The sequence below is a fragment of the Platichthys flesus genome, chromosome 2, assembly GCF_949316205.1.
Source record: "Platichthys flesus chromosome 2, fPlaFle2.1, whole genome shotgun sequence".
NCBI classification, from domain to species: domain Eukaryota; kingdom Metazoa; phylum Chordata; class Actinopteri; order Pleuronectiformes; family Pleuronectidae; genus Platichthys; species Platichthys flesus.
Window position 1 is genome coordinate 23230753 of NC_084946.1, and position 22008 is coordinate 23252760.

Here is a 22008-nt window from a genome sequence, read left to right on the forward strand (position 1 = left end):
ATTCCATATATCGGTCGGGCTCTACTTCTCTACTGATGCAATCTTACAGCAGTTATAAAATGGCAAAACATTTTCAAAAAGGCACTTTATGAAAAAATAATGCGTGTTTAAGTTGCTTACTTTTACAAGAACTTACAGGAAACGTGTGATGCTGCAGAATCTTCTCGTGATTCAGGGCCAGAAAATGCTGATTCTGCTAAATAGTGGCTTAATGCAGCTTCATTTAGAGGAGAGCAGTGAACCATGATTTATAATGTATGTGCATCATTAATTGCGTAAATCTTAAATCATTTATTACCACTAAATAATTTGCCAAAAGTTTAGAAAGCATCGTAATGAGTGGGATCATTTCTACCTGTCAGCCGTGACACCTGGGTTTGATTCTCAACTCAAGCGTGTGTGTAGGAAGCAAAGCAGAGGGTCTGTCTGTCGGGGGCGTTTCCTTCCTCTTCATCGTCTCTTCTTCTCAGTACCAGTTCTTCTCTTACTTGTGGTTGTTATTAAGGGCTTTTTCTCATCAGTGTCATCGCCTCAGCTGCAAAGAGAGGTTCGCTCACACACAACACCGCAACCGCAGTGGAGAAAGATGTGAAGTAGAAGAGACAAACTGAAACTGGTGTCGATCAAATTGATGCTAGAAATCACAAATAGTATCTGTGATATACATATTTATCAGAATCAGAAAGGATTTATTCAGGGGATGGATCCACAGATCCCTGGACCATACAGAGTTATGGCTTCTTTTTTTTCAGCAGTGCATCGTTCGATTAAAATCCCCCTGAATCTCACAACTCATTTTTATACGGCCTTTCCTTTGTTCTTAATTTGTTACCGAAAGAACCATGTCAAAACCAGGTCAGAACTAATTTGAAATGCTGCCATCACACTTAGGTTGTGTTGTGGGCCTCATATTTTAGGGCTGCATTAACACAACACCCGATACTACTCTTCGAAATTCTTCAACTGTGTGCTAAAAGTTGCAAAATAGTTTTTTCTCTCAAGAGCAATTCTTAAAGCTGCTGAGGGCAACTTTAAAAACGGAAGGTAAATAAAGAGAAGTGGTAGAATTACCCTCAGTGTGAGATCAACACATTCGTTAACTTCCTCCTCATGACTGCAACAATTGGTGTTTGACCAATGAGCAGAAGCTCAGTATGAGTTTGTGAAAGAGTGCAAGACAGAAAGGAAATGGAATCCAGACTGATTTCAAATTGGTATTTTATAAACTGCATCTTAATTCATATGTGAAACAAATGAAAACATTGGATTTTGTTTGAGGCACCAAATACTGTCAGCATGTGATATTTTTACTGCAAACAAATTCAGTTGTACTTCACCATATGTCAGTGATTTAATTCAGCAGTTATCAACTACCTTCTTATTTGGGTTTATTGTAGTTGTTGCAGATTATTGAATGTATTGGATTTGACAAATGATTGTGAGACTGCAAACATCAACCACATAGATTTTATTCCATCAGTCGACTCCGTAGTTATGGGTTGTTTTGATTTATTGTTGAGAAAATTGAAACGGCCATTAAATATGTTCTTTATTGTTCTGTTTACACAAAAGAATACAGACCGTGAGTTTGTGTTTGTGTCTTCTGGTCTTCCAACATCTCTCAGGATCTACTTCTAGTGCTGAAATGCCTAACAACTTCCTCTTAGATCAAAAGGACTAATAGATACTTTCATCTTCAGGTTGATTTCAGAAAACATCTCCTCGTACACACAACAGAGAGGAAGCTCAGATCATTTCCAGGGTGAGGATAGTCTTTAGCCACTAGGTGGCACCAGAGTGGCTCCTTCGCCATAAGAGCAGTAGCTTCCGCCCAAGCACACATTGTACCTCTCAAGGAAGGTAATAGACTGTATAGTTAACGCCTGAGTAGGATTGACTCCATCCCATAAACTATACAACCTACTACCTCACCTTGCTAGGCTCAACTTCAAGCACAGCATCTTGAAACATGAGTTCTCACTCAATACGTGCTTAATTATGAACATGTTCCAAACCTGCAGCTTTAAAGTAAAGTCTCCCCTGAAGAGATCACAGACAAAGCAGAGTTGAGTACTTGGTTCTTGAGTTCCTTCATCCATGGAGCTCCTCGTGTGCATCGCAGCAGCTCAGCCTGTCTCCTTAGGAAAGACAGTAGATTGCATAGTTATCTCAGAGGGAGGACACGAACCCCACAACTATTCAATCTACTACCTCAGCCTTAAGGACAGAGATGTATGCAGGCAGCAGTGGAAACGCATCAGTCAAACTGTGAGACAAAAACAAGAGAGAGAGAGAAAATGATCAGTATCCACCAGGAGAAAGAACGATTGAAAAGTGTAGTCTTGATTCTTCGTAGAGGACGAGATTGTAAGATTTACTTCATCTAGTAAAATTCCAGATTGTGTTTAGAAGCAGTACATCACCGAAAACCTGCCAAGTAGACTTTCGAAGGATTTCTTATCAGTGTTCAAGCATTAGCGTTACATTTCAGTAAACTTTTACAATCTCAAACAAAACCAGACAGGTGCCTCGAGTTGGTATTTTTTTTGCATGAGCAGATGGAAACAGACCCTTTTGGCCGAGGAATATCACTTAACACATGCACGTGTACATATGATCATACCACATTATTCAAATGACAATCGCTGTTATGGAGTTAGGTGGTCTGGTAACACTTTCGGAAGGATTTACCTTCCAGGAAAGTATAAACCCAACCCCTTCAGAGACTCCATCACATTCTAGATTGAAAGAAAAAACCTTTGTCCATCAGGCTTAGTCAGATATCTTACATCGGTCAGTGTTAGGCGAGTGTGATGGACATTAGGGCACACTGGGGATGTACAACACAAATGCATTTTACATTAATGCTGGCACATAATGAACAGCAGCTGAGAAAAAAAGCTTGTTCAGTTTAAACCAATGTCCTTTTGTCTCCGTTTGGTCCCGTCCGCCTCTTCGTCAAGAAACTAATGCAAAGCAAAGGAAGAGAATGGAAAATGGCAGAACCTCGGCCATTTTAGTGAGATGTTTGGCACCAAGACCCTACACGTGGTACAACCTGTTAACTTCTACCTAGTGCTTCAGATCCATATAGACTTGTTTCTCCCCCAAAAATAATGATGAAGAATATTTACCTCCACCAAGGGGGTTGTGTTTTCACCCCTGTTTGTTTGTTTGATTGTAAGTACGACTACACAAAAACGACAGGACGGTTCTCCATGACACCAAATATGAGTCAGGAAAAAAAAACATTCCAATTCGGTGTAGATCTTTCGATTACTTAAACATTTTCACTGATTTCCCTGGGAATAATTCACGAATCTTCATTATGAAATCAGGCATATTTAGGGAGCTGATATCTAAGCTTGATCAATTTTTTTTAGACGGATATGCTTGTTCGCAAATCAACTCCGAGAGATGGGAGCGTCTGATTCAAAAAGGTAGACAAAGGAATCATGGTCCTGCTTTCTGATTGTGCTTCAGATGTTTTAATAGAGAATTTGAAGGAATGACTCAGAAGATCGCCCTTTTGGCTCAGTGTAAAAGCCACTTCATGTCAATTGAAAAAAAGGAGACTGTTTACTGTGCCAGCCTGAGTCTGGGACCCGAGCTGGGCCGAGCCGTCTGGGCCCCGACAGAGCTGCACATTGGCTGAGCCCACCGAGCCCAGACACTGTTATTGTTGACGACGATGGTCAACCCATGCAAAGGCTAGGGTGCTTTGCATAAATTAGCATGTGAACCACGGTGGTTGAAAAGCGTCTGGGCAGTTCATTAACATTCTGAATTCCTCTTTGTTCTAATTAATGCTGACAGTGATTGAAATGTTTTGGCAGACTGTGCGGCGGTGGTGCCAGGCCGGGCTCACCGGTGCAGAATGAAAAGGCACCATGGCATCAGGGAGGCCTTAATTGAGATGTTGAATTAATCGGATGGTAAATGGTATCGAACTCCTCTAACTGGCCAACGCAGAGCGGACAGAGCCTTAGCAGGACAGCATGCAACTTTTTATTTGTGCAAAGTTGCGTGAACTTCAAACTGTGACTTAAAGCTTTAGGTTACGAAACAGAAGCAAAACAAATGAAAAACTGCTTTTCAAGTTTTTAGTTCAATCTCTGGTCTATTTAGCCAGAACACAACGCCACATATGTAGTCACATTCTTTCATTACATTATCAATGGTCAGTCTGATTTAAACTGAGTCATACCTCCATCCAATGCCCAACAGTCCAATTATGAATACACGTTTAAGTTTTATTTTGAACTGCACTTAATTGCACATTACCCCATAAATATCCAAGTTTTTTCCCCCCATCAAGACCCATGAATAGTTTATTTAAGAAATTGAGTAAAATGTTGTTGTTGATAAGAAAACAGTCCTGGATCCACCCCTTGATCTGCATCCGCACCAAAATATTAATGGGTTCTTCCCTAAACCAGACCACATCCTGCCACCAGGTTTCACGGTAATCTGTCCATTGCTTTTTGTGTAATTCAGCTAAAACAAACAAACTTTATGCCAATAAAAGTAAAACCTCCTTGGAGAAGGTAAAACAATCTAAACTTCTTCCATCACGTTTGCAAACAGGTACATTTAGATTTTTCTTTTAAATTCTTACCTTGATTTTCTCTAAATATCCTGTAATTAATTGTGCATCAACGTTTTGTAACAGAAACTATATTTAGTTAACTTCCCAATCAATAATAACAGCATTTATTTGTCTATAAACCTGAAACCAATGGTTTGACTTTCACAGGATGCTCCCCCCAGCTGCTGGTGATAGGAAAATGGCCGCTCTGTTGAAAAGCAGCGTAAACAACAATAACAGGCTCCGGAACAAACAACACGCTAATGAACATATCGCTCACACTGTTAATTTACAGCTAATTCACATAGAAACGCCCCCAGGGCTGCTTTCTTCATCTTACGTTGTTAAAACATTATTTAAGACAAAACGACAATCTAGTAGATGAAGACACACAAAAAAATATACCCATCACAAGTTGGCGGTGATCCATGATGAGCGACGGAATTTCGGGGACGGCTGTGAGGGAGAAGACTGAGGGCGGTTCTCTTACAGGTTGCTCTCCCAATATTTGGTGCCAAGAAAATCGGCATTGTCTGCGTGCCAAGCTGAATCTGAATGAGACACAAAAAGGGGATGATGTCGTGGATGCAGCATGGCAGAATCCTCCACTGAGGGGGGGAGGAGAGTGTTGGCAGCCAATGCAATGAGAGGATGCGGTGTCATAAAAAAAGGGGGGATGACATTGCGCCGTCGGGTTCGGTGCCGTCGCTTGCTGCCAGATGCTCGGTGCAGTGTTTGTGCTACATGAGCTACGTGTTCACACGTTCCAGAGAAAGGTCCATTGTTCCATAAGCAGACTTTGTCCATATGTCGGACCGGTAGTTACGTTTTGTTTGAGACCAAGGCTTCGGTTGAATCTCATCAGCTGGGATGTATCTGGTTTCGTAAGCTCAGCTCAGCAGGTAGCTTACGTCCACCTGGAACCGCACACACACACACACACACACACACACACACACACACACACACACACACACACACAGACACACATCTACATATGGCAGTAACGATCTTATTTAGATCCTCATTTCAGAAAGATGTGTAATTTCAGTGAAGCATCAGGTAACTTAGCTGCCGTCTCTGATTGACCAATCAACATCGGCAGTAACTTCACCAACGACAGCTCTGATATATAATTTTGTTGCTGTCATATTGTTATTTCTCCTGTAAAGTCAGGTGTTTTAACTGCTGAAAAAGACCGGTCTGTTCCATTTTATTTTTGGGGTGGGGGGGTTGCAGAAACCAGATGTTGCAAGAAAACTTAAAATCATTGGACACTGTGTCATTTCTTTAGTTTGAATTTCCCTCTTTGTTTTGGCCTTTTTCCTGTTTTGATGCTTACTCTCTATTCTTTTGTGTTTTCTTTTCAAAAATCCGACCTAGTTTGTGGGATAATTCAAACACTGTCAATATATAAATATGTATTTGCATTTGAGCAAAATATTGTCATACAGTTTAAACGTTATTTTATTACGTTATTTTTAATGCTAAAATATTTGCTGTTGTTGCTGGCATGCAGAGGTTGATGCTGACATCTTACTTTTTATTTATACATTTAAATGATAATGTAGGTTTATCTCATGATGGTCTAACAGTGAGTGGGCGAGATAACTGCAGTTTGTGGTGAAAGTTTTGTTATGGCTGTGTAGCTTCCTCTTTGGGTCTGAACATCACATCAATATACTGTTGTACAGTACAACAGGTGGATCTTTTATCAACAGTAACATTCTCAAGAATCCTAACTAGTGAGAGTCTTTACAAGTTCTTGTTCTGGTTTGTTTTAGTCAGCGTTACTTAATGCTAATACCGTGAGTGCCTGAAAGTTCGATGATCTCAGCAGAGCGTGTGAAAGTTTTACTCAGTGGAGCTTGTGTCGTACGTGGCTCTAACATCTGGACCATCCAGATGTTATGCTCTGAAGATGTCTTTCTCTTATAGCTTTTACTAAGAGCTTTTTTTATTAACATTTCCTGATCGGCGTTGACAAAAGGGTCGCATCAAATGCACTTTGTAGCCCACTGGTCATTTTTTTGCGAACAAACAGGATAGTGGAATGTGTGTATGCAGTGCGACCTGATAAAATCAACATCCGACAGAAAGAAAAGAGAGAGAGACTTTGGTCCTGGTCACCGCGGAGTCACTCTAACTATGGGAGGAGAGCAACGCAAATAGCAGAGGATATGGCTTTCCAAACAACATGTCATCAAGCAGCATAGAAAGTTCATCTGAGGATAACTTGGGGGGGAGGGAGGAGGAAATAAGTTCAGTTTCCCTCCCTGCCCATCCCCCCCTAATCCCTCCCCCTTTTTTTCTCCATTCACCCTTTCTGTACAGTACAGTATGCCTTCATCTGGCACTATCACACACTCACTACACAAACCCCAAAAAAGCTCACTTATCTACACGCGAACAAAAACCACAAAGAAGTGCAAACCGCACAGCATGTGTCTATCTGGGTCCGTGTGCAAAGAACGGGTTTTCTCTATAAGACATCGATTCGTTCGGGGTAAAGAGCCGTCGCTTTTATGGATGTATTTCATTTTAATGTTAATGTTTCTGTAATCTCCGTGCCTCTCGTGGTTGTAAAAGCCCCAAACGAACCGAACGAGCTCGATCTGAAACCAATCTTTCAATGCAAGCCCCTTCATGTATAGAACAATGCTTGCAACAAACAGATCTGGTTCATACTGGTTTCTGAACACATCTATCAAACAGCAGGATTCAAGAAACAATTCAGGAGGAACACGCTTTGCATGACACAGACACTAAGTTTTCTAAAAGGCCTATTCTACCTTTTGAAATATATATTTAAATTCTGTTTAGCCACACTACAGCTTTGGGGAGATTTTACGCTGCACCTGGTTGCAGATGTCTCACAGCTAAATCTGCAAAAACAGAAACCAAAACATATGTTATAGAAAGATTTAAATGACTTTCGTCGCAGAGTTCCCTGTTTGAGGGTTGCAGGTAATAATCTGTGTTGATGCGGTGACATTTATTTGTTCGAGCCACTGGAGTTGCATTGTCTTTAGGCCCTTACCCGAGTCATACCTTGATTTACTCTATGAGACAGTCACACAACCATAAAAGTTATTTGTAGCTAGGACACAAGTTTATCGAACACTGCTACGTAAACAGACAATATACAGACGATTCGGTCGTTATTTCTTAATGTATTCAACCCAAGAGTCGAGCGCAAACGGTGGAGAATTAAGCATCGAGTTCGGTGCAACCATAGCAGACATATGCACCACGTGTAACAGTAAAATAAATTAGCAATTGTAGCAAGCACAAATAAAGGGAAACTCGAGTACACAGAAGTGTATCAAGGCCCAAACAGAAGCAGAATCAAAAATGTGAAATACCTGGAGGTTACTTTTTTTAGTTCGGGTCAGGCCCGCAAAAGAAGGCCATGGTGGAAACCCCCCCAAAAAAACGGCGGGTTAGAAAGGAGACAAGAATGCATCCACATCCCTTTCTTTCGCCTGCAAGACGAGGGAAAGGCTGAGTAGTACACCAGCAAGGAACCCCACTCGAACAGGGGCTGGGGCTTGAGAGCAGTTTCTGGGCCATGCCCTCCTCTCTGCCTGCCCACTTTTGCCCCGCTGCCAAGAAGGAGAGACAGCGAGGAGAAAGGGAGACAGGAAAAGAAATCATGAAGTCAAAAATGCTCCCCTCCACACTCCCATTAGAAATACAGAATCCACAGGGGAGTGTGCAGAGAAGTAGAGAGAGCTGGGTGTTGAGGTGAAGTCACGGAGTTGACTACACTCAAGAAATGCAGTCACGTGAAGTGTAGATTGTGTGCCATCAAATAGACACTCACTTGACTGGAGGGTTTCGGGCTGGGAGGGAAGAGGGAAAGAGAGAGACAGAGAGAGAGAGAGAGAGAGAGAGACAGAGAGTAAAGTATTCAGACGTGAGTACTTACATGTTGCCTTGAAACGAAGCCAGAAGGTTTGATAGGTTTATCTACAGTTGGCCAAACAAGTCAGTGTCAGATATTGCTTCAGCCTTTCGGAGCAAATGAGTTTACGGCTCCTCTCAGAGCCGGGCAGTAAAGCCTTTTGTCAGCAGTTGGCAACATTCCCAGGTAGTACATGCCTCACGGTTCACATTTGCGGTCGTCATTCCGGACGTCTCTTTTTAGTTGTTCTGCACCTGCCTGTGTTCTCACTGGTTTGTTGCACAGCAAGACGGAGGAAAATGAAAAATCCACCGGGGTTGTGATTAAAGTTGACTTTAGCAGCGAATATAAACCGAGGTTTGCTATCAAAATAACAGAGAATTGGATTAGGACGTTCACAACAGTATTTGTTCAAGTCCCACGCAGTTAAAGGAGGGATGAAGATGAAATAAGGGCAAAGGAAGAGTCCAATCTAATCCAATGTACAAGTGCTGAAAAGGACACAATGCGAGTATGTCACAGAGTGCCTAGGACACTCATGAGTTTCTCTCCTCAGGCAATATCCAAGACAGCTTCCTGTGTGATGTCACTGACTCTTTCTTTTTCTTTTTTTTTTTTATATCCTCACATACCGTTTCCCTCCTCATGCAGTCCTCCTTCCAAAACATGCCCTGCATATTCTTCAAGGAGGGTATCGAACGTGAATCACTGTGCTGGCATCTGAGGCGGGTCGAACAAGAGGAGAGAGAAGACGAGGGGAGCTGCAAACTCCCTGTCTACAAATCTCACTTTGTGTCCCTCTCTTCCTTCTCGCAAACATCGAGCTTGTTAAAGTTTCAGCTGCAAGGGGTTTGGGCCAGCCTCCCCTGGCACCGGTTCAACAGCACTGCCTGTCTCAGAAAAAACGAGGGGACAAGTCTGCAAAGGGGAGTGCTGGCTCTTTGCACTCTCACCCCCCCCCCTTTCTGTCTCTCCCTCTCCTGGGGGAGTCTGGGCGGTGACCGCTCTCAGGACTTTTTAACTCTCTGCTCCTAGGGCGATGCCAGCTTGTGCCAGCTCAGACAAGAAGACATCTGCTCTTGTGTTAGAGATCCGCGGTCATCTGGATCGCCCCGGGCTAGCAGCTCTCTGTCACGGACGCCCAGAGAATAGGAAACGCAAGCTGCAGCGCTGTTTCCTGGATCCTCTGTCCTCCATTTCAGATGTGTGTCAAACTCTCACGAGGCTCAGCGCTGCTTGTGTTACATTCAAACAAGGTTCCCGGCTGCTTTGCCTTTATTTCTGCTCGGAGTTGCTCAGGGATTCTTGGCTTATGTTCCACATTACTTTATTTGTGAGATTTTAAAGTCGTCAAAAATGTTTCAATGCAAATTCTACACTCAAGAGCATTAAATGGCAATACATTCAACAACACAAAGCAATTTCACCTTTACTAACACTATTGTCACTTTCCAAGGGTGAGCTCTTGTTCTCAAAGTTCTCTTTCCAACTTCTGTCTTTATAATCTGCTTTGCCGAACGTATTCAATATTGGCAGGACTACTTTTTCAACATTAAACCCAATACAAACTGGAATCAAGTCAAGAATTATCTAAACATTTTCACCTTCCTGCCTGGATTTACCCGAACTGTTGTCTGCGCTCCAGAAATACACTGACCCCTCACACAGCTATCGCCGCAACAGGAAACATGTCAAAGATCACACAACCGACTGTGAGCTGTAAAAAGTGAATGAGAAACAACTGCTTCTTCTCAGAGGTTTTAAAAGCACAGTTGTCTTTGGGATTTACAGTAAGAAGCGATAATTGAATATCATCACAAAACCTTGTTCTTTAGATTTTAAGGATCGCTATAAAAAAATTTCAGACATGTACTGTTCAAAACATCCGGAAAACTTTTGCATATCAAGAAGCAGCAGGAGTGTTTGTGGGTCTGATACATTCACAACAACAGGAAAAGACCTGGAACATTCAGGCAAGGGTAGAGCAAAGGAGGCAGAAGATGATGTATAAATATGGCTGCATGTATCATGGGTTTTTGTTTACACAACAATCAACACTGGTGCTGACTCTTTTCTTTAAAAGCTCTTGAATCTTATGGTCTGTCCAAGTTGACGTCGTCTTCAGCTTCTTCTACGTGTCTTGGCATCTTTTCCTCATCCTGAGATATTAGTTCTTTTGAAATATTTCGTTTCTATTATGGAGCTGGGAGGAAAAGTTACAGAAAATATCTGGCGCAACAGCCCCTACAGTCTAAGAACTCCTCCGATCCAATTTGCGTTGTCCATTATGGAGTCTCCTCATAATAAAGCATCAATGTCCTCACCTACTGACTGTACATCATGTGTATCATTGTGTATTTCAAATAACTTACCTCCCACTTCTTCTCTTCCATGGGTCACTGAGGCCAAGTAATGCACAATGGGCTGTGTAGTCATAATATGACTCCCGGTTATCTAGCTGGGAGGAATTCATCAACAAGAGATACCAGAGAGGCTTGTGAGCGAAGGAGCGTTTTCAATTTGCTCCTTATTAGATTTGGCACGTTGCTGCTCGAGCCTCCACGGGGAACTTTTGTTTCAGCATTGTCTCTTATCTTCTCACCGAACCAACAAACCCACCAAACTGTCTCGTGTTATCGCTACAAATACAGAGATAACTTTGTGTTGAGAGGAACAGACACCTGGTATCTGAGATCCTGAGTCCAGAGGAAAAAATGAAGTCGTCATAAGATACACAGAGTTAAAGCATTGAATTTTTTTTTATGTGGATGAGATGTTATAGCTATAAACTGAAGATTTGATAGTAGAGGCACGACTTTCAGTCCAGGCCATGAAACTAGTAGTAAACTTCGCCTCTAGCTACATTAGTTGGGACGCTCACCAACTCAAAAGGGGCGAGTGTCAATTTTTGTACAAAAGTTACAAATTAAAGATTTAGTAATTAATTGACACACTCACCATCTATCTGAGTCCAGCTCACTTTATCAACTATGCCATAATACAAGGGAGTATTACTTCTATCAATGACGTAAGTGCCAAACACCCGGAACAGTTATGAGTTCAACTTGTCCAGATAAAAATAACTTGTTGTGTTTAAATGGTGAACCTTTGAAATGTAGTAACTGATTGTTGAAGGTTTATTTCACGTCAAACTGCTTTATCATTACACTAACATTGCTATCATATAAAAGTTTGTTTATAATGTAATAATTGTTTAGAGATGTGTTTATACCATTATTTACTAATTAGCATTAGCTTTAGCTAATTAGTAAATCTTTGATTTTCAATAATAATAAAAACTGTGCTAGATTTGAACAAAAGCCGATATGTGGATATGACAATGATCCTCAGTTTTCACCACCATCCTGCTGACAAAAATTTTAAACTGAAAACATAAATCAATATCACTAAAAGTGTGGAGTGATGACTATTACTAGTATTTATTTTGATTTACAGACTGGGAGAGGTTTCAAAGGCCAGATATAGACAAGCACACCAAAGTGTTCAAATGCTATATTAACATCCTCGTATTTCATGTAATCCCAAATAAACATCTAAAAACATTTGCAAATACTGAACTAAATGAGTTACTGCTGATATAAAACGCTTCTTGGAACTTGAATTAAATGTCAGATGTCAGATGCACAGGAGAACTAATTCAGACACGCAGTACACCAAGCAGAGAGGGAGCTACTTGAGGACAACGATTGGGAGGCGTGGTGGGGAGTCAAAACAATGGTTGGCCTCAACTCACTATAGACGAGCTTTGGACAAACATCACAGTTTGCCAATAGCTTCCAATGCTTTTTGCACGTGATGAGTCTGATAGACCATCTCAACCCACACAGTCTGCTGATATATCATCTGCCTTTAATAATATCCAGGCAGATCTATTGAGAAAAGCAGCTGGGTTTCAATCACATCTTCACAAGATGGATGCACAGCTTCTTTCCTGACAGGCAACAGAACATGTGTTTATATCACATGTATGGAGAACAATTATCTTTCATCTGCCTGGGGCACCACAGGGTTGTGTCTTCTCACCAATGCTGTTAAGATGGTAAACCGAATCCACCAGGATAACTGTGCAGCAACGGCCATTCAAGTGAGGATAGGACGGGTTATAGATCTGAGATTAACAACTTGGATAACTGGTTAAAGACATATCAATGGCTACTCTGCTACCTGTGATTATAAACAACACAACCGAGAGCATACCAGTTACTTCATTTGTACCTGTAGCCTGCTCTGGCTAGCTTTTCCAAGATTACCCACCCTAGCTTTAAGGAAACCTAGAAGTTTTATGGTGGACTGATCTCGGCTGACAATGATCTTTGGATGAGTTTACTGTAACTATGTGACAGAATAATTAAACTATTACTTGACAGACCAGCACACCATCAACTTACTCACAAGATTAATACAGAGCCGATGATCCTCTGTGGTCTGAAAGTGTGATCTTATCTTTGAGCTGAAGATTAAATGAGGCATCACATCATTCATCCCATTCAGCTACATAGCATTTTAAACCCTGGTTGAACTTTCAATAATGGTCCTTTATTAATCTCCTTAAATTAAGCTTTTTATATGCTTATTTTCTATATGATGTCATTGTTGGACATTTATGAGAAATATATTTTGTTATACTCTTTGTGCAATGCATATTCCCAGAGGGGAAATAAAGCTTTCATTCATACATTCATTCTGTAATGACTTTCTTTTTTTTTCTCTCTATAAGCGGGGCCTTCGGGTTCAGAGTTCTGAGAAACTCCGATTTGAATCAGGATCAACTCCACAGCTCTGGAGGGGGAAAGCCCGAGCACTCTGTTTTTCATGGATGTGGATTTAATTCTGTGTGATCATGAGCTTGATCCCGATATGACCAATGTTCCTCTTTGGATAGACAGTCATTTATTTGTTCTTTTTATAAACTAGTTCTAAAATTGACATATGGGGCAGTGTGACTTTCTTTGACTCAGTGTTGAGACTGTGAGGTCCTTTCTACAACCCCACAACCCTCTGCTCCCTGAATAGCATCTTTCCATATGTATAAAAGAGACCTCCTGCCATTGTCTTTTTTTTTTTTTTAACCCTCCGTATTCCTGTTACAGTTCTTCCTTTGGGAATAGACTCATTTAACCCAGATTTTCCTGTTTCTTCTTCATTGTTTGTCCTTCCTGAGATATGGGCCCTCTCTGAGTTGATGATTCACCGGCCTGTACAGTGCCACTGAGTTCACGTCCCCACTGACGCGCTGGTTCAGCACTAAACCCACAGGGGAACAAAAATATCATCATCGGAGCCCCTCCTCAAACACCGGTCACTGCCACTGGAAGCTGTACCTTATATGTATTTGACATAATTCTTCTTGGCTTCGTGTTTGCACAACTGCTTTGAATGGTCCCTGTTTGGCCACAACTTTGATTAATGTGTTTTCATTTCCTTTCCAGCTTGTTGTTACAGTTGTCGGTATAGTAAGAGCTGGTTTAACAGCCTCTCTGCTACGGGGCACTCTCTTGCGCCGCCTCTCGCCGCCTCGGCTCTGTTTACTTTCTTGCTTGCAGCAATAAAACACAACTGACCTGAACATGATTTGGAAAACGCAGCATGTGGCGAGAAAGGCTCTGCGGTGTCTGTCTCTTTGAGATCTTGATGGCTTCACTGCTGCTCCCTGGAGGTCGCTGGCCCTCCTTAGGCCGCCTGCCAACGGCCATGTCACTGTCAAGCGTTTGCAGAAATGCCAGCAAAGCCATTAGTCTAGACCCTTTTCATCAGTCAGCAGACTGGACAGCGTGAGCAGCACAGCGATGAGCAGAGACATAGGGCCTTGCCTTTTAAAACGACCAGACTGCCTTACTTCTTCTTTATTTCCTGCCACATGTGTTACTGTTCACCTCAGCTGTGATCAGTCTCCTCCCCTCTTCTCTGAGACTCCTTTAGCCGCAGGACTCCCATAGAAATGGATAATTATACATTTCCAACGCTGCTACTGAGGCCTGGTCAGTCATTTTTTTTTATCTAGGCGTAAAATGAAATTACTGTTCAATACTTCCATGTGCCCCCTGGTGCCTCACAGCTTCTGTCCTGCATCATGTGTTTTGTCTCTTGGGGAACAGCAGCATCTGGTGGCCGACTGAGGTAATCACACTCTTAACTCACCACATTGGCACCTATGACTCTGCTGATTAAGAGAAGTTCACATGTTTTCAGCATTGTCCTGCTTCGCAGATCAAACACAGGCTAATTGTTAAAAACATCATAACTGTAGCTGTTGACTGTAGATGGGCAGAAGTGCAAATGATGCAGCTTGTATCAGAGCACTTCAATAAAGTAACAAAATGACAATAATCATGAGAAAAGACATTTTTTAACATAAATGTATCAATCTTTACAGTATTTTAACAAAAGAAAAAGTCTGACAGAGATGAAGGACGCAGCAATCACAGTTATTTAAATATATATATTTTAACCTGAATCATTTTTTTTTTTTTTAGGAAAACTCTCTCCATTAAATCCCTAGAAATGCTCACAGATGGTGAGTGGCTAATTAGAGTAATCCTATTTGAAGGGTCAGGGCTTCCTGGTTGTGTGGGAGTCGATGAGGGGGGGGGGTGGACCTGTTTTGTTAAATATCCTCTTAGAAGTCGCGTCATGTGACTGTGTCTCTGGGCTGCAGGATCGAGACTTATGGGCATTCACAAGCTGGATGGAGTCAATCCCACTGCAGCCTGACGAGACCCCCGCCTGGTGAGACACTGTGTTCATGCATGTTGTACACATTCACAATGAAGTACCTTTTACATAAATGGTTTAAATGGGTTGGTGATACATCAACCAGAATCTTCTCTTTCCTCTGTTTGTTCATTGAGACCAGGATGGGGATGTAACCTTTTTCCACACCAGCCATGCCCCTCCACAAGCATATCGTCAAAGAGGCCTGGACACGGGACAGGTGAGTCAGCAGCAGCACACAGCATCACAGACATCTGTCATGAGAGCATTGGTTTCTATGTGTGTGATCAACCCTCCGTGTACCGTCCCTCAGCCCAACCTGAGGCCCTGTGGTTTTCTGAATGGTTATTCCTGCTTCCACACCCACTTTCCTCGGAACTAACCAAGTGGTGCTAAACCAATAAGTAGCAAGGGAAAGCTTTGTTTGCCGCTGTCAGGCAGAACTGCTCGGGCCTGATTCCCATACCCTGTGTGACCTATTAATGTAGAAATGACTCCACAGAGCTCTCTGCCTGTGGGAAGGGGAAGATCAGAAGCTTTTCACACAGTCACGGCGGCTGGTTGTCGAAAATTGGTGCACGATGGCTATAATCACATTTTATCATACATATTTTTATAATACTTAATACCATATCCTTGTGTGACTGTTGGTCAAACTAAATTAATTTGTCTCTCCCTCACCAACCTGGATAATGTTATAAACATGCAGCTTTCATAAATGTCTCCCTCTTGAACCGGCAGCAAGCAATAGGCTGACGTTCGAAATGTGTTGTTGTTGTCGTCGTCATCGTTATCCTCATCATTTGGGTAATCACATGTTTCTAATTTATCTTGCCCCAGGATTCAGGAAGATGAAGATTCTGATTCGTCCCTGCAGCAGCAGCAGCAGGTTCAGGTAAAGTGAAACAGAAAATCTCTCTCCCTCAGTTGAAATGAGGAGCACAGACGCTTCTCATGTGTGAAGGAGGTGAATATGGACTAACATCTTGTTGGTTGACGGCTTTGTTATAGCTCAAGAACATTGAGTTCCTGGTGTGAGGACAACACATAGTGATAAACAAGTCTTCTCCTCCCTCCTCCTGAGCCTTTGTTGGTTTCTCCCGTTGACGCGTTTCCACAGAGCAGATGGCTTTACACATAAATCCTATTAACAACTTTCTGCTGATGGAGATGCAGTGACTACGGGCCTCTCTCTCTCTTTCATTATCTCCAGTGAGGAGCCTGTATTTTTTTAATTTTCTAACCTGTGAAAAAGGAGAAGTGGTAGAGCTGACCACACCATGTCTGCAGAGAAGGTAAACCAGTCGAGCTCCGGATGTTTTTATTGAGTTTCCACGCATCTCAGTGTAAATTTAGATGCCTAGTTATGGCATTTAATGATATTTTGAGTGAGACATAAAGGAAGACTAAAGACAATTCACCCTTTGCATTTTCCATACAACAATATTCGACATATGCAGATATATCCAATCAGGGGGTGAGTGCATTCATCCCATGCTCATTATCAATCTATTTCTTTGTATCTCAAATTTATATTTGTGATATAGAATCCTTTGGTCATTAAAAGTTAAATCTAAGATATTCTTAAAAACGATTAAGTGGATAAAAATCTCTGACCCGTATCTGAGGTTACTGTTTCAAATGCCAGCATGGGAGGTTTTCCTTTGGAGTAAGACAGGTTGTCCACCAGAGACCTTCTCCAGACATTCAACAGGGAATCGTCTCTGTAGGCAGCTCCACTGTAGCTTCTCTTTCTCCTCCTCCATGGACTTGCATCTCAGTTGATGATGTCTAAACTTATGGAGCTCATCTGCTGAGTAGCTCATCTGCAAAAGCACGCATGAGAGATTGAAGTAATCAAGCCACCATTCATCAATGCTACTGTGGTGATGCCTGCAACAGCATTTACATTGTTATGCTGTTTCCTTCTTAAGGTTCTTTTCCTCTTTTATTGTGTATTAATATATTTTAGAGCAATTATCATTTTCTGGGGGGTCATGCAAATCAGACATCTACAAATGCAGAAGGAACATTAATATTTGTGTTGTTTTGGTGCCATTTTGAAGATGATTCATCAAATCTAAATCCTCTTTGTAGCTCCCATTACCCAGAATGATGGTTTCAGCTACTCCAGTATTTTACAAAGCAAATAATAAACATTTTCTAAGGTCATATATTTTCATGCACTCACCTAAAGTCTGAGGCCACTTTCAAAAGTGGTATCTACTTTTTTCAATATGTTGTTGTCAAAGAAGTTTAATACAAAAACAAAACCAGCCATGGTCGTAGGTTGAAGTATTATTACAACTGATAGGCAGTTAATTATAATGGCCTTCTCTTTTTTTATTCAACGGATTCCAGTTCGACAAATTCCAAATCATTACTCAGACTCGTGGATTGTCTGTGGACACAAATAGACTTCCATCGTTGGAGGATCTAACGTGTAATAGGATTACCTTTACTGTCTCTGCTGGCCGCCATCACACTGACCTCCTTCTGTAGCATGGGACTGTAACACTCCACAGCTTACTCCTCAAACTCAAGCAGCACATGTTGTTCCCTATAGCACAGATGACTGTATACAAGTGGAAATGATCGCATACACACGGACCAGTGCATCAGTTGGTAGTGTCTAGACGGGCCTGATGGAAGACAGTGTTACAGGCCATGAAGAAAGAACTGCAAACCGGAGTTATAATGACATTTGGAAAAAATACAGTTATTATGGACATATTTCATACAGACTGACATTAAATACTACTGGGTCGCATTATTTTCTCCTCAGGCATCTCAGCAGCTTTCCGTTTTGTTCAGTTAATTTTTTTTAACCCTCATAAAGTCATTGACTTGAAGTCGCATGTCTGTGTTTGCGATTTGCAACCATGTTGTTTGTATATTAGCATTTTGTGGTACTCAGGAGGAGGCCTGAGAAAGTTACATAAAATGGTCACAGAACTTTTTTTTCTATTAGGAAATCTCAGCAAATATTAATAGATTTTTCAGTTCTAGAAAGTTCTCACTGTAATTACCTCGTTTCCTGGTACTTCCCTGACCAGCTGTAACTAAACATGTCTGTTTACTTTTAATAAATACAAGTGGGCATCTGCAGCTTTAAGTACAACCTTGCCAGAAACTAAATATATCAATATATGCTTTTGTTATTGGAGTACGAGTATTTATCTTAAAATTGAACGATGATGGAACCTTGAATGAAGAGATGCCATTTCATAATGGGTTTACATAAATTCAATTCTACAAAGGTAACATTATCATTTTTCTTTCCTCCCCACGCCACCCTTCACATCTGTCTTTGTAATGGTGAGTTTTTATTATCAATTAAGAGTTAGTTCATCCTCCAAAAAAAAAATGTTTTCCCCAAATTGAAGGTCAGGTTTTCTTTCTTCTCCTCGCATTGTTTCACAAGTCTTTCATAGAAGCCAAAAAAGAAAAGAGAAGAGGCCAACGTCACAACAGATGCCAAATCGAACGGAACAGAAGCCAAACCCAAAAAAACAAAGATCAAGAAAAATGAGGATGCTTCAGAAGACGACAATCCAGCCGTCCAAAGTGAGATGCACTGAATATGAAGATGAAGATGCACGGACATTTTGAGTTTACTTGTTATATTTAAACATGATATTTAACATATACTATAATCTAATCACGTTGGTTACATCAATGTTTCCTCATCAACATTATAGATGGAAAAAAGGTGAAGAAAAAGAAACCAGAAAAAGACAAGGATGACCCAGAAAAGGACAAAGTGAAAGAGAAAGAACCAAAAAAGAAAGTTAAAAGTGTACCAAAAAAGAAGAAAGGTGAGTGGTTTTCACATTGAAATTAATTAAACCAAATGGGTACAAATATACAGTTTTTAGGAAATGATCTCTGAAAAGACCAGAAATATTTTGGATTGATCACAGGATCAGGCTCAGACGACGATGACGATAATGACGGAGAGGACACCCCCAAGAAGAAAACCAAGAAAAAGACGACAAAGGAAAGCTCACCTACAGCAAGTTCCACCAAAGACAAGAAAGCTAAATCTAAAGGTATGACAAGAAGCAGCAAAACACTCTTCTTTTCTAAAAGTATTAACACACAACAGTTATGAGACCAGACTGATGTTCTTGAGGATTAGATGATTTGTTGTGTAACGGTGAGAGAGGGGGAAACACTCACCTGGTCGCAGAGGCAACAGAATCAAACGTTCAAGTGAGTAACTTGCCCTCAAGTGATTAATGTGGGAAATGTAAACAAAACATTAATCTTGATCCTTGCCAGGATTAATTGGATTCTTTCTTAGCCTTGGTCCCATCCTTCCACAAGGTTTCGTGGAAATCGGTTCAGTAGTTTTTGCTCAATCCTGCAGACAAAATAACTAAGAAGAAACACTGATTAGGGAACTGGTTTGTTCACCTGTTGGAAAAACTGACAAAAAGATTGCCTTAAAGGGATAGTTCACTTTTAATTATCATCATTATCTATTCACCACTATGTCGATGGAGGACGGGTGAGGTGTTTGAGTCCACAAAACACTTCTGGAGTTTCAGTGGTAAACAGCGTTCCAATACAATTGAAATTAATGACGTCTTCAAACGTTCCTCCATTCTGCTCCTGTGGTGTCATCCAAGTGTCCCTAAGCCCCCATGTTCAAATTCGTCTCAAAGCGGCATCATTCAATGTCATCTTCAAAGAAGTAGCGATGCTACCGTGCGCCACTCGTGTAGCCCTGGGCAAGAGCGTGTGTGCAGTGTGTACATTGTGTAGGGTGTGTGCAGTGTGCAGGGTGTGTGCAGTGTGTAGGGTGTGTACGTGGGAACGTGAACACGGGGTTTTTAGCCCCTTGAAAACTGAAACGAAAAAGAAGTTATTAGATATAGAAGTTACCTGGAGTTGATTTTAACTGTTGAGTGGAGGTTTTGGTTGAAAGACAGTTGTGTCTTTGCCCCCATAGCTGCATGTACAGCACAGACAGTATACAAGATGGACGACATGACATCTACACAAAAATTAAGGCAATCTTGGGCCGGTAGTCTTAGTGGCTGTAGTATACGTCATAAACCCCAACTCCCTCACTTGGGTAGTTTGGACATCGCTTAAACTAAAAAGTAAGAGAGGATGACATCAAAGATGATTTCTGTCATTTCATATCTGAGCTTTAAGCTTTGTTAAGGTTAAGGTTTTCTGTTGAATTTGGTTTTAATTAGTTATTTAATTGTTTAAAAATCGGATGAAACATCATGATTGGCAGCTGAGACAAAATAGGTCAAGAGCGTATACGCTATGAGACCTTGATACCGCTACTTCACCTGACGATCACTACTGCGCAGAATATGGATCTAAATTACGTCAAGATGGCGGCATACATATCTGGGATAGTTTGGCTTCATTATTGTGGAGAAGTGTCATCAGTCTAACACCGTTCTAATGTTGGCATTTAGCAATACATCAAAACCAAAGATGTTTGGTACAGACAGAACAGTCTTTACTTTGTTGATCCCTTTTTTAATCTCACACCCTTCTTGGGCCAAGTTTTGCAAATCTTTAATAATAATAATATTTGCAAATACGCTAGACTAAAACTAAGGTAAACATTATGCCTAATTGCCATCAGCAGCATTAACATTTACAGACCCAAGTCGTGTTAGCATAATCGTTAACTTCACCAATCCAGTTCTACCAGTGATAAAACTGCAGATATTTCAGTTATTCAGCAAAGCATGTTCGGCACTGAGCTCCCAAATCTTTCCTTTGGGAATAAAAACAATATTTTGACACGTCTCTTCTCAAGAAGGTTACAGTGTGCACTTACAAGTTTTCTGCTATTTTGAGATAAGTATCAGTAGAGATTGACCTTTTTTTTAACTGGAAATTGAGCTGGTTATCTCTTCCCAGTTGAAATGATTGTATAATGTAGCCCAGAGCGTTGGTTGGATCATCTCCAGAACTCCTGCCTGTGAGCTTAACTTAACCTTCCTCTCTCCCTTTGATCGGCCTTCAGTCATTTCAGAAATACCTGCACTAACTTGTGTCTGAGGCTCCAGCTCCTTGAGTAATGTGAAGGAAAGACAGCTGTTCTGTTTAAAGTGACCATGGAAATACAATAGATTGAGTTCAAGCAGAAGCCTGATTTAAGAAGTGTATCGGTTTAGCTACTGTTGGAGCCTGTCCGCTGTACTATACTGATGCAATTTATAGAATTGTAAATTGCACAGTAAGATTTTGCATATTAAGTCTGGGTTCAGTTAACATTTCATTTGTTGTCCAGCTGTCTTGAACTCTCTTCCCTCCTCATCTTTCCAGCAGGTTTCATGATAATCTCTCCTCTAGTTACTGTATAATCCTGCCAACTAACAGACTCACATGAAAACATAACATCCTCGGTGAAGGTAACAATTAAGAAACAGGGTAAATAGGTTTGTGTACGAACAGGAATAAACAAACATGTTAGGAAAAGGAATTTCAAGTGTGTTTTGGGAGAACCATGAACACCTTTTTTTTTCTAAATTAAATAATATTCATTAACCAAAATACACTTCAGTTTGTTCCTAAAATGGATATAATCAATGTGTTTGTATTAAAAATGGATCACATGACTATTGAGTCTGTGTTAAAATGAGCATCGGCTACACTTTCCAACGTTATTTAGTCTTCTAGCTAATTGTTTTGTTTTTGTTGCGTTTCACTTTTATTGTTGTCGTTTTTCCAGCACGTAGTTATTTTGAGCTAAAAAGCTCTGAAAGAAGAAAACAGACCAAATGTCAGGGCACTTGGCAGC

The 22008-nt window shown here is 41.0% G+C and overlaps 1 protein-coding gene and 1 long non-coding RNA gene across 4 annotated transcripts in view; one reads left to right on the plus strand and one right to left on the minus strand.

The window, feature by feature from the left end:
* LOC133969981 (tubby-related protein 1-like) overlaps positions 1–22008 on the plus strand; it is a 31544-nt gene that overhangs the window by 3928 nt on the left and 5608 nt on the right. Inside the window, exons 2-8 of one of the 3 annotated variants that reach the window (XM_062406756.1) lie at positions 14990–15030; positions 15172–15242; positions 15370–15447; positions 16068–16122; positions 18662–18794; positions 18929–19045; positions 19151–19279. In XM_062406756.1, coding sequence (XP_062262740.1) covers positions 15401–15447; positions 16068–16122; positions 18662–18794; positions 18929–19045; positions 19151–19279 — 481 coding nt within the window. In that variant the 5' untranslated portion in view covers positions 14990–15030; positions 15172–15242; positions 15370–15400. Of the gene's footprint in view, positions 1–14989; positions 15031–15171; positions 15243–15369; positions 15448–16067; positions 16123–16330; positions 16523–18661; positions 18795–18928; positions 19046–19150; positions 19280–22008 lie in introns of those variants that run through there. The other 2 variants (XM_062406748.1, XM_062406766.1) reach the window with 2 other exon arrangements.
* On the minus strand, positions 1202–8387 carry LOC133969976 (uncharacterized). Its single transcript, XR_009924258.1, has 3 exons — positions 7954–8387; positions 2212–2266; positions 1202–2138 (listed from the first exon to the last, which is right to left on the minus strand). It is a non-coding gene; the product is annotated as an uncharacterized LOC133969976 (long non-coding RNA).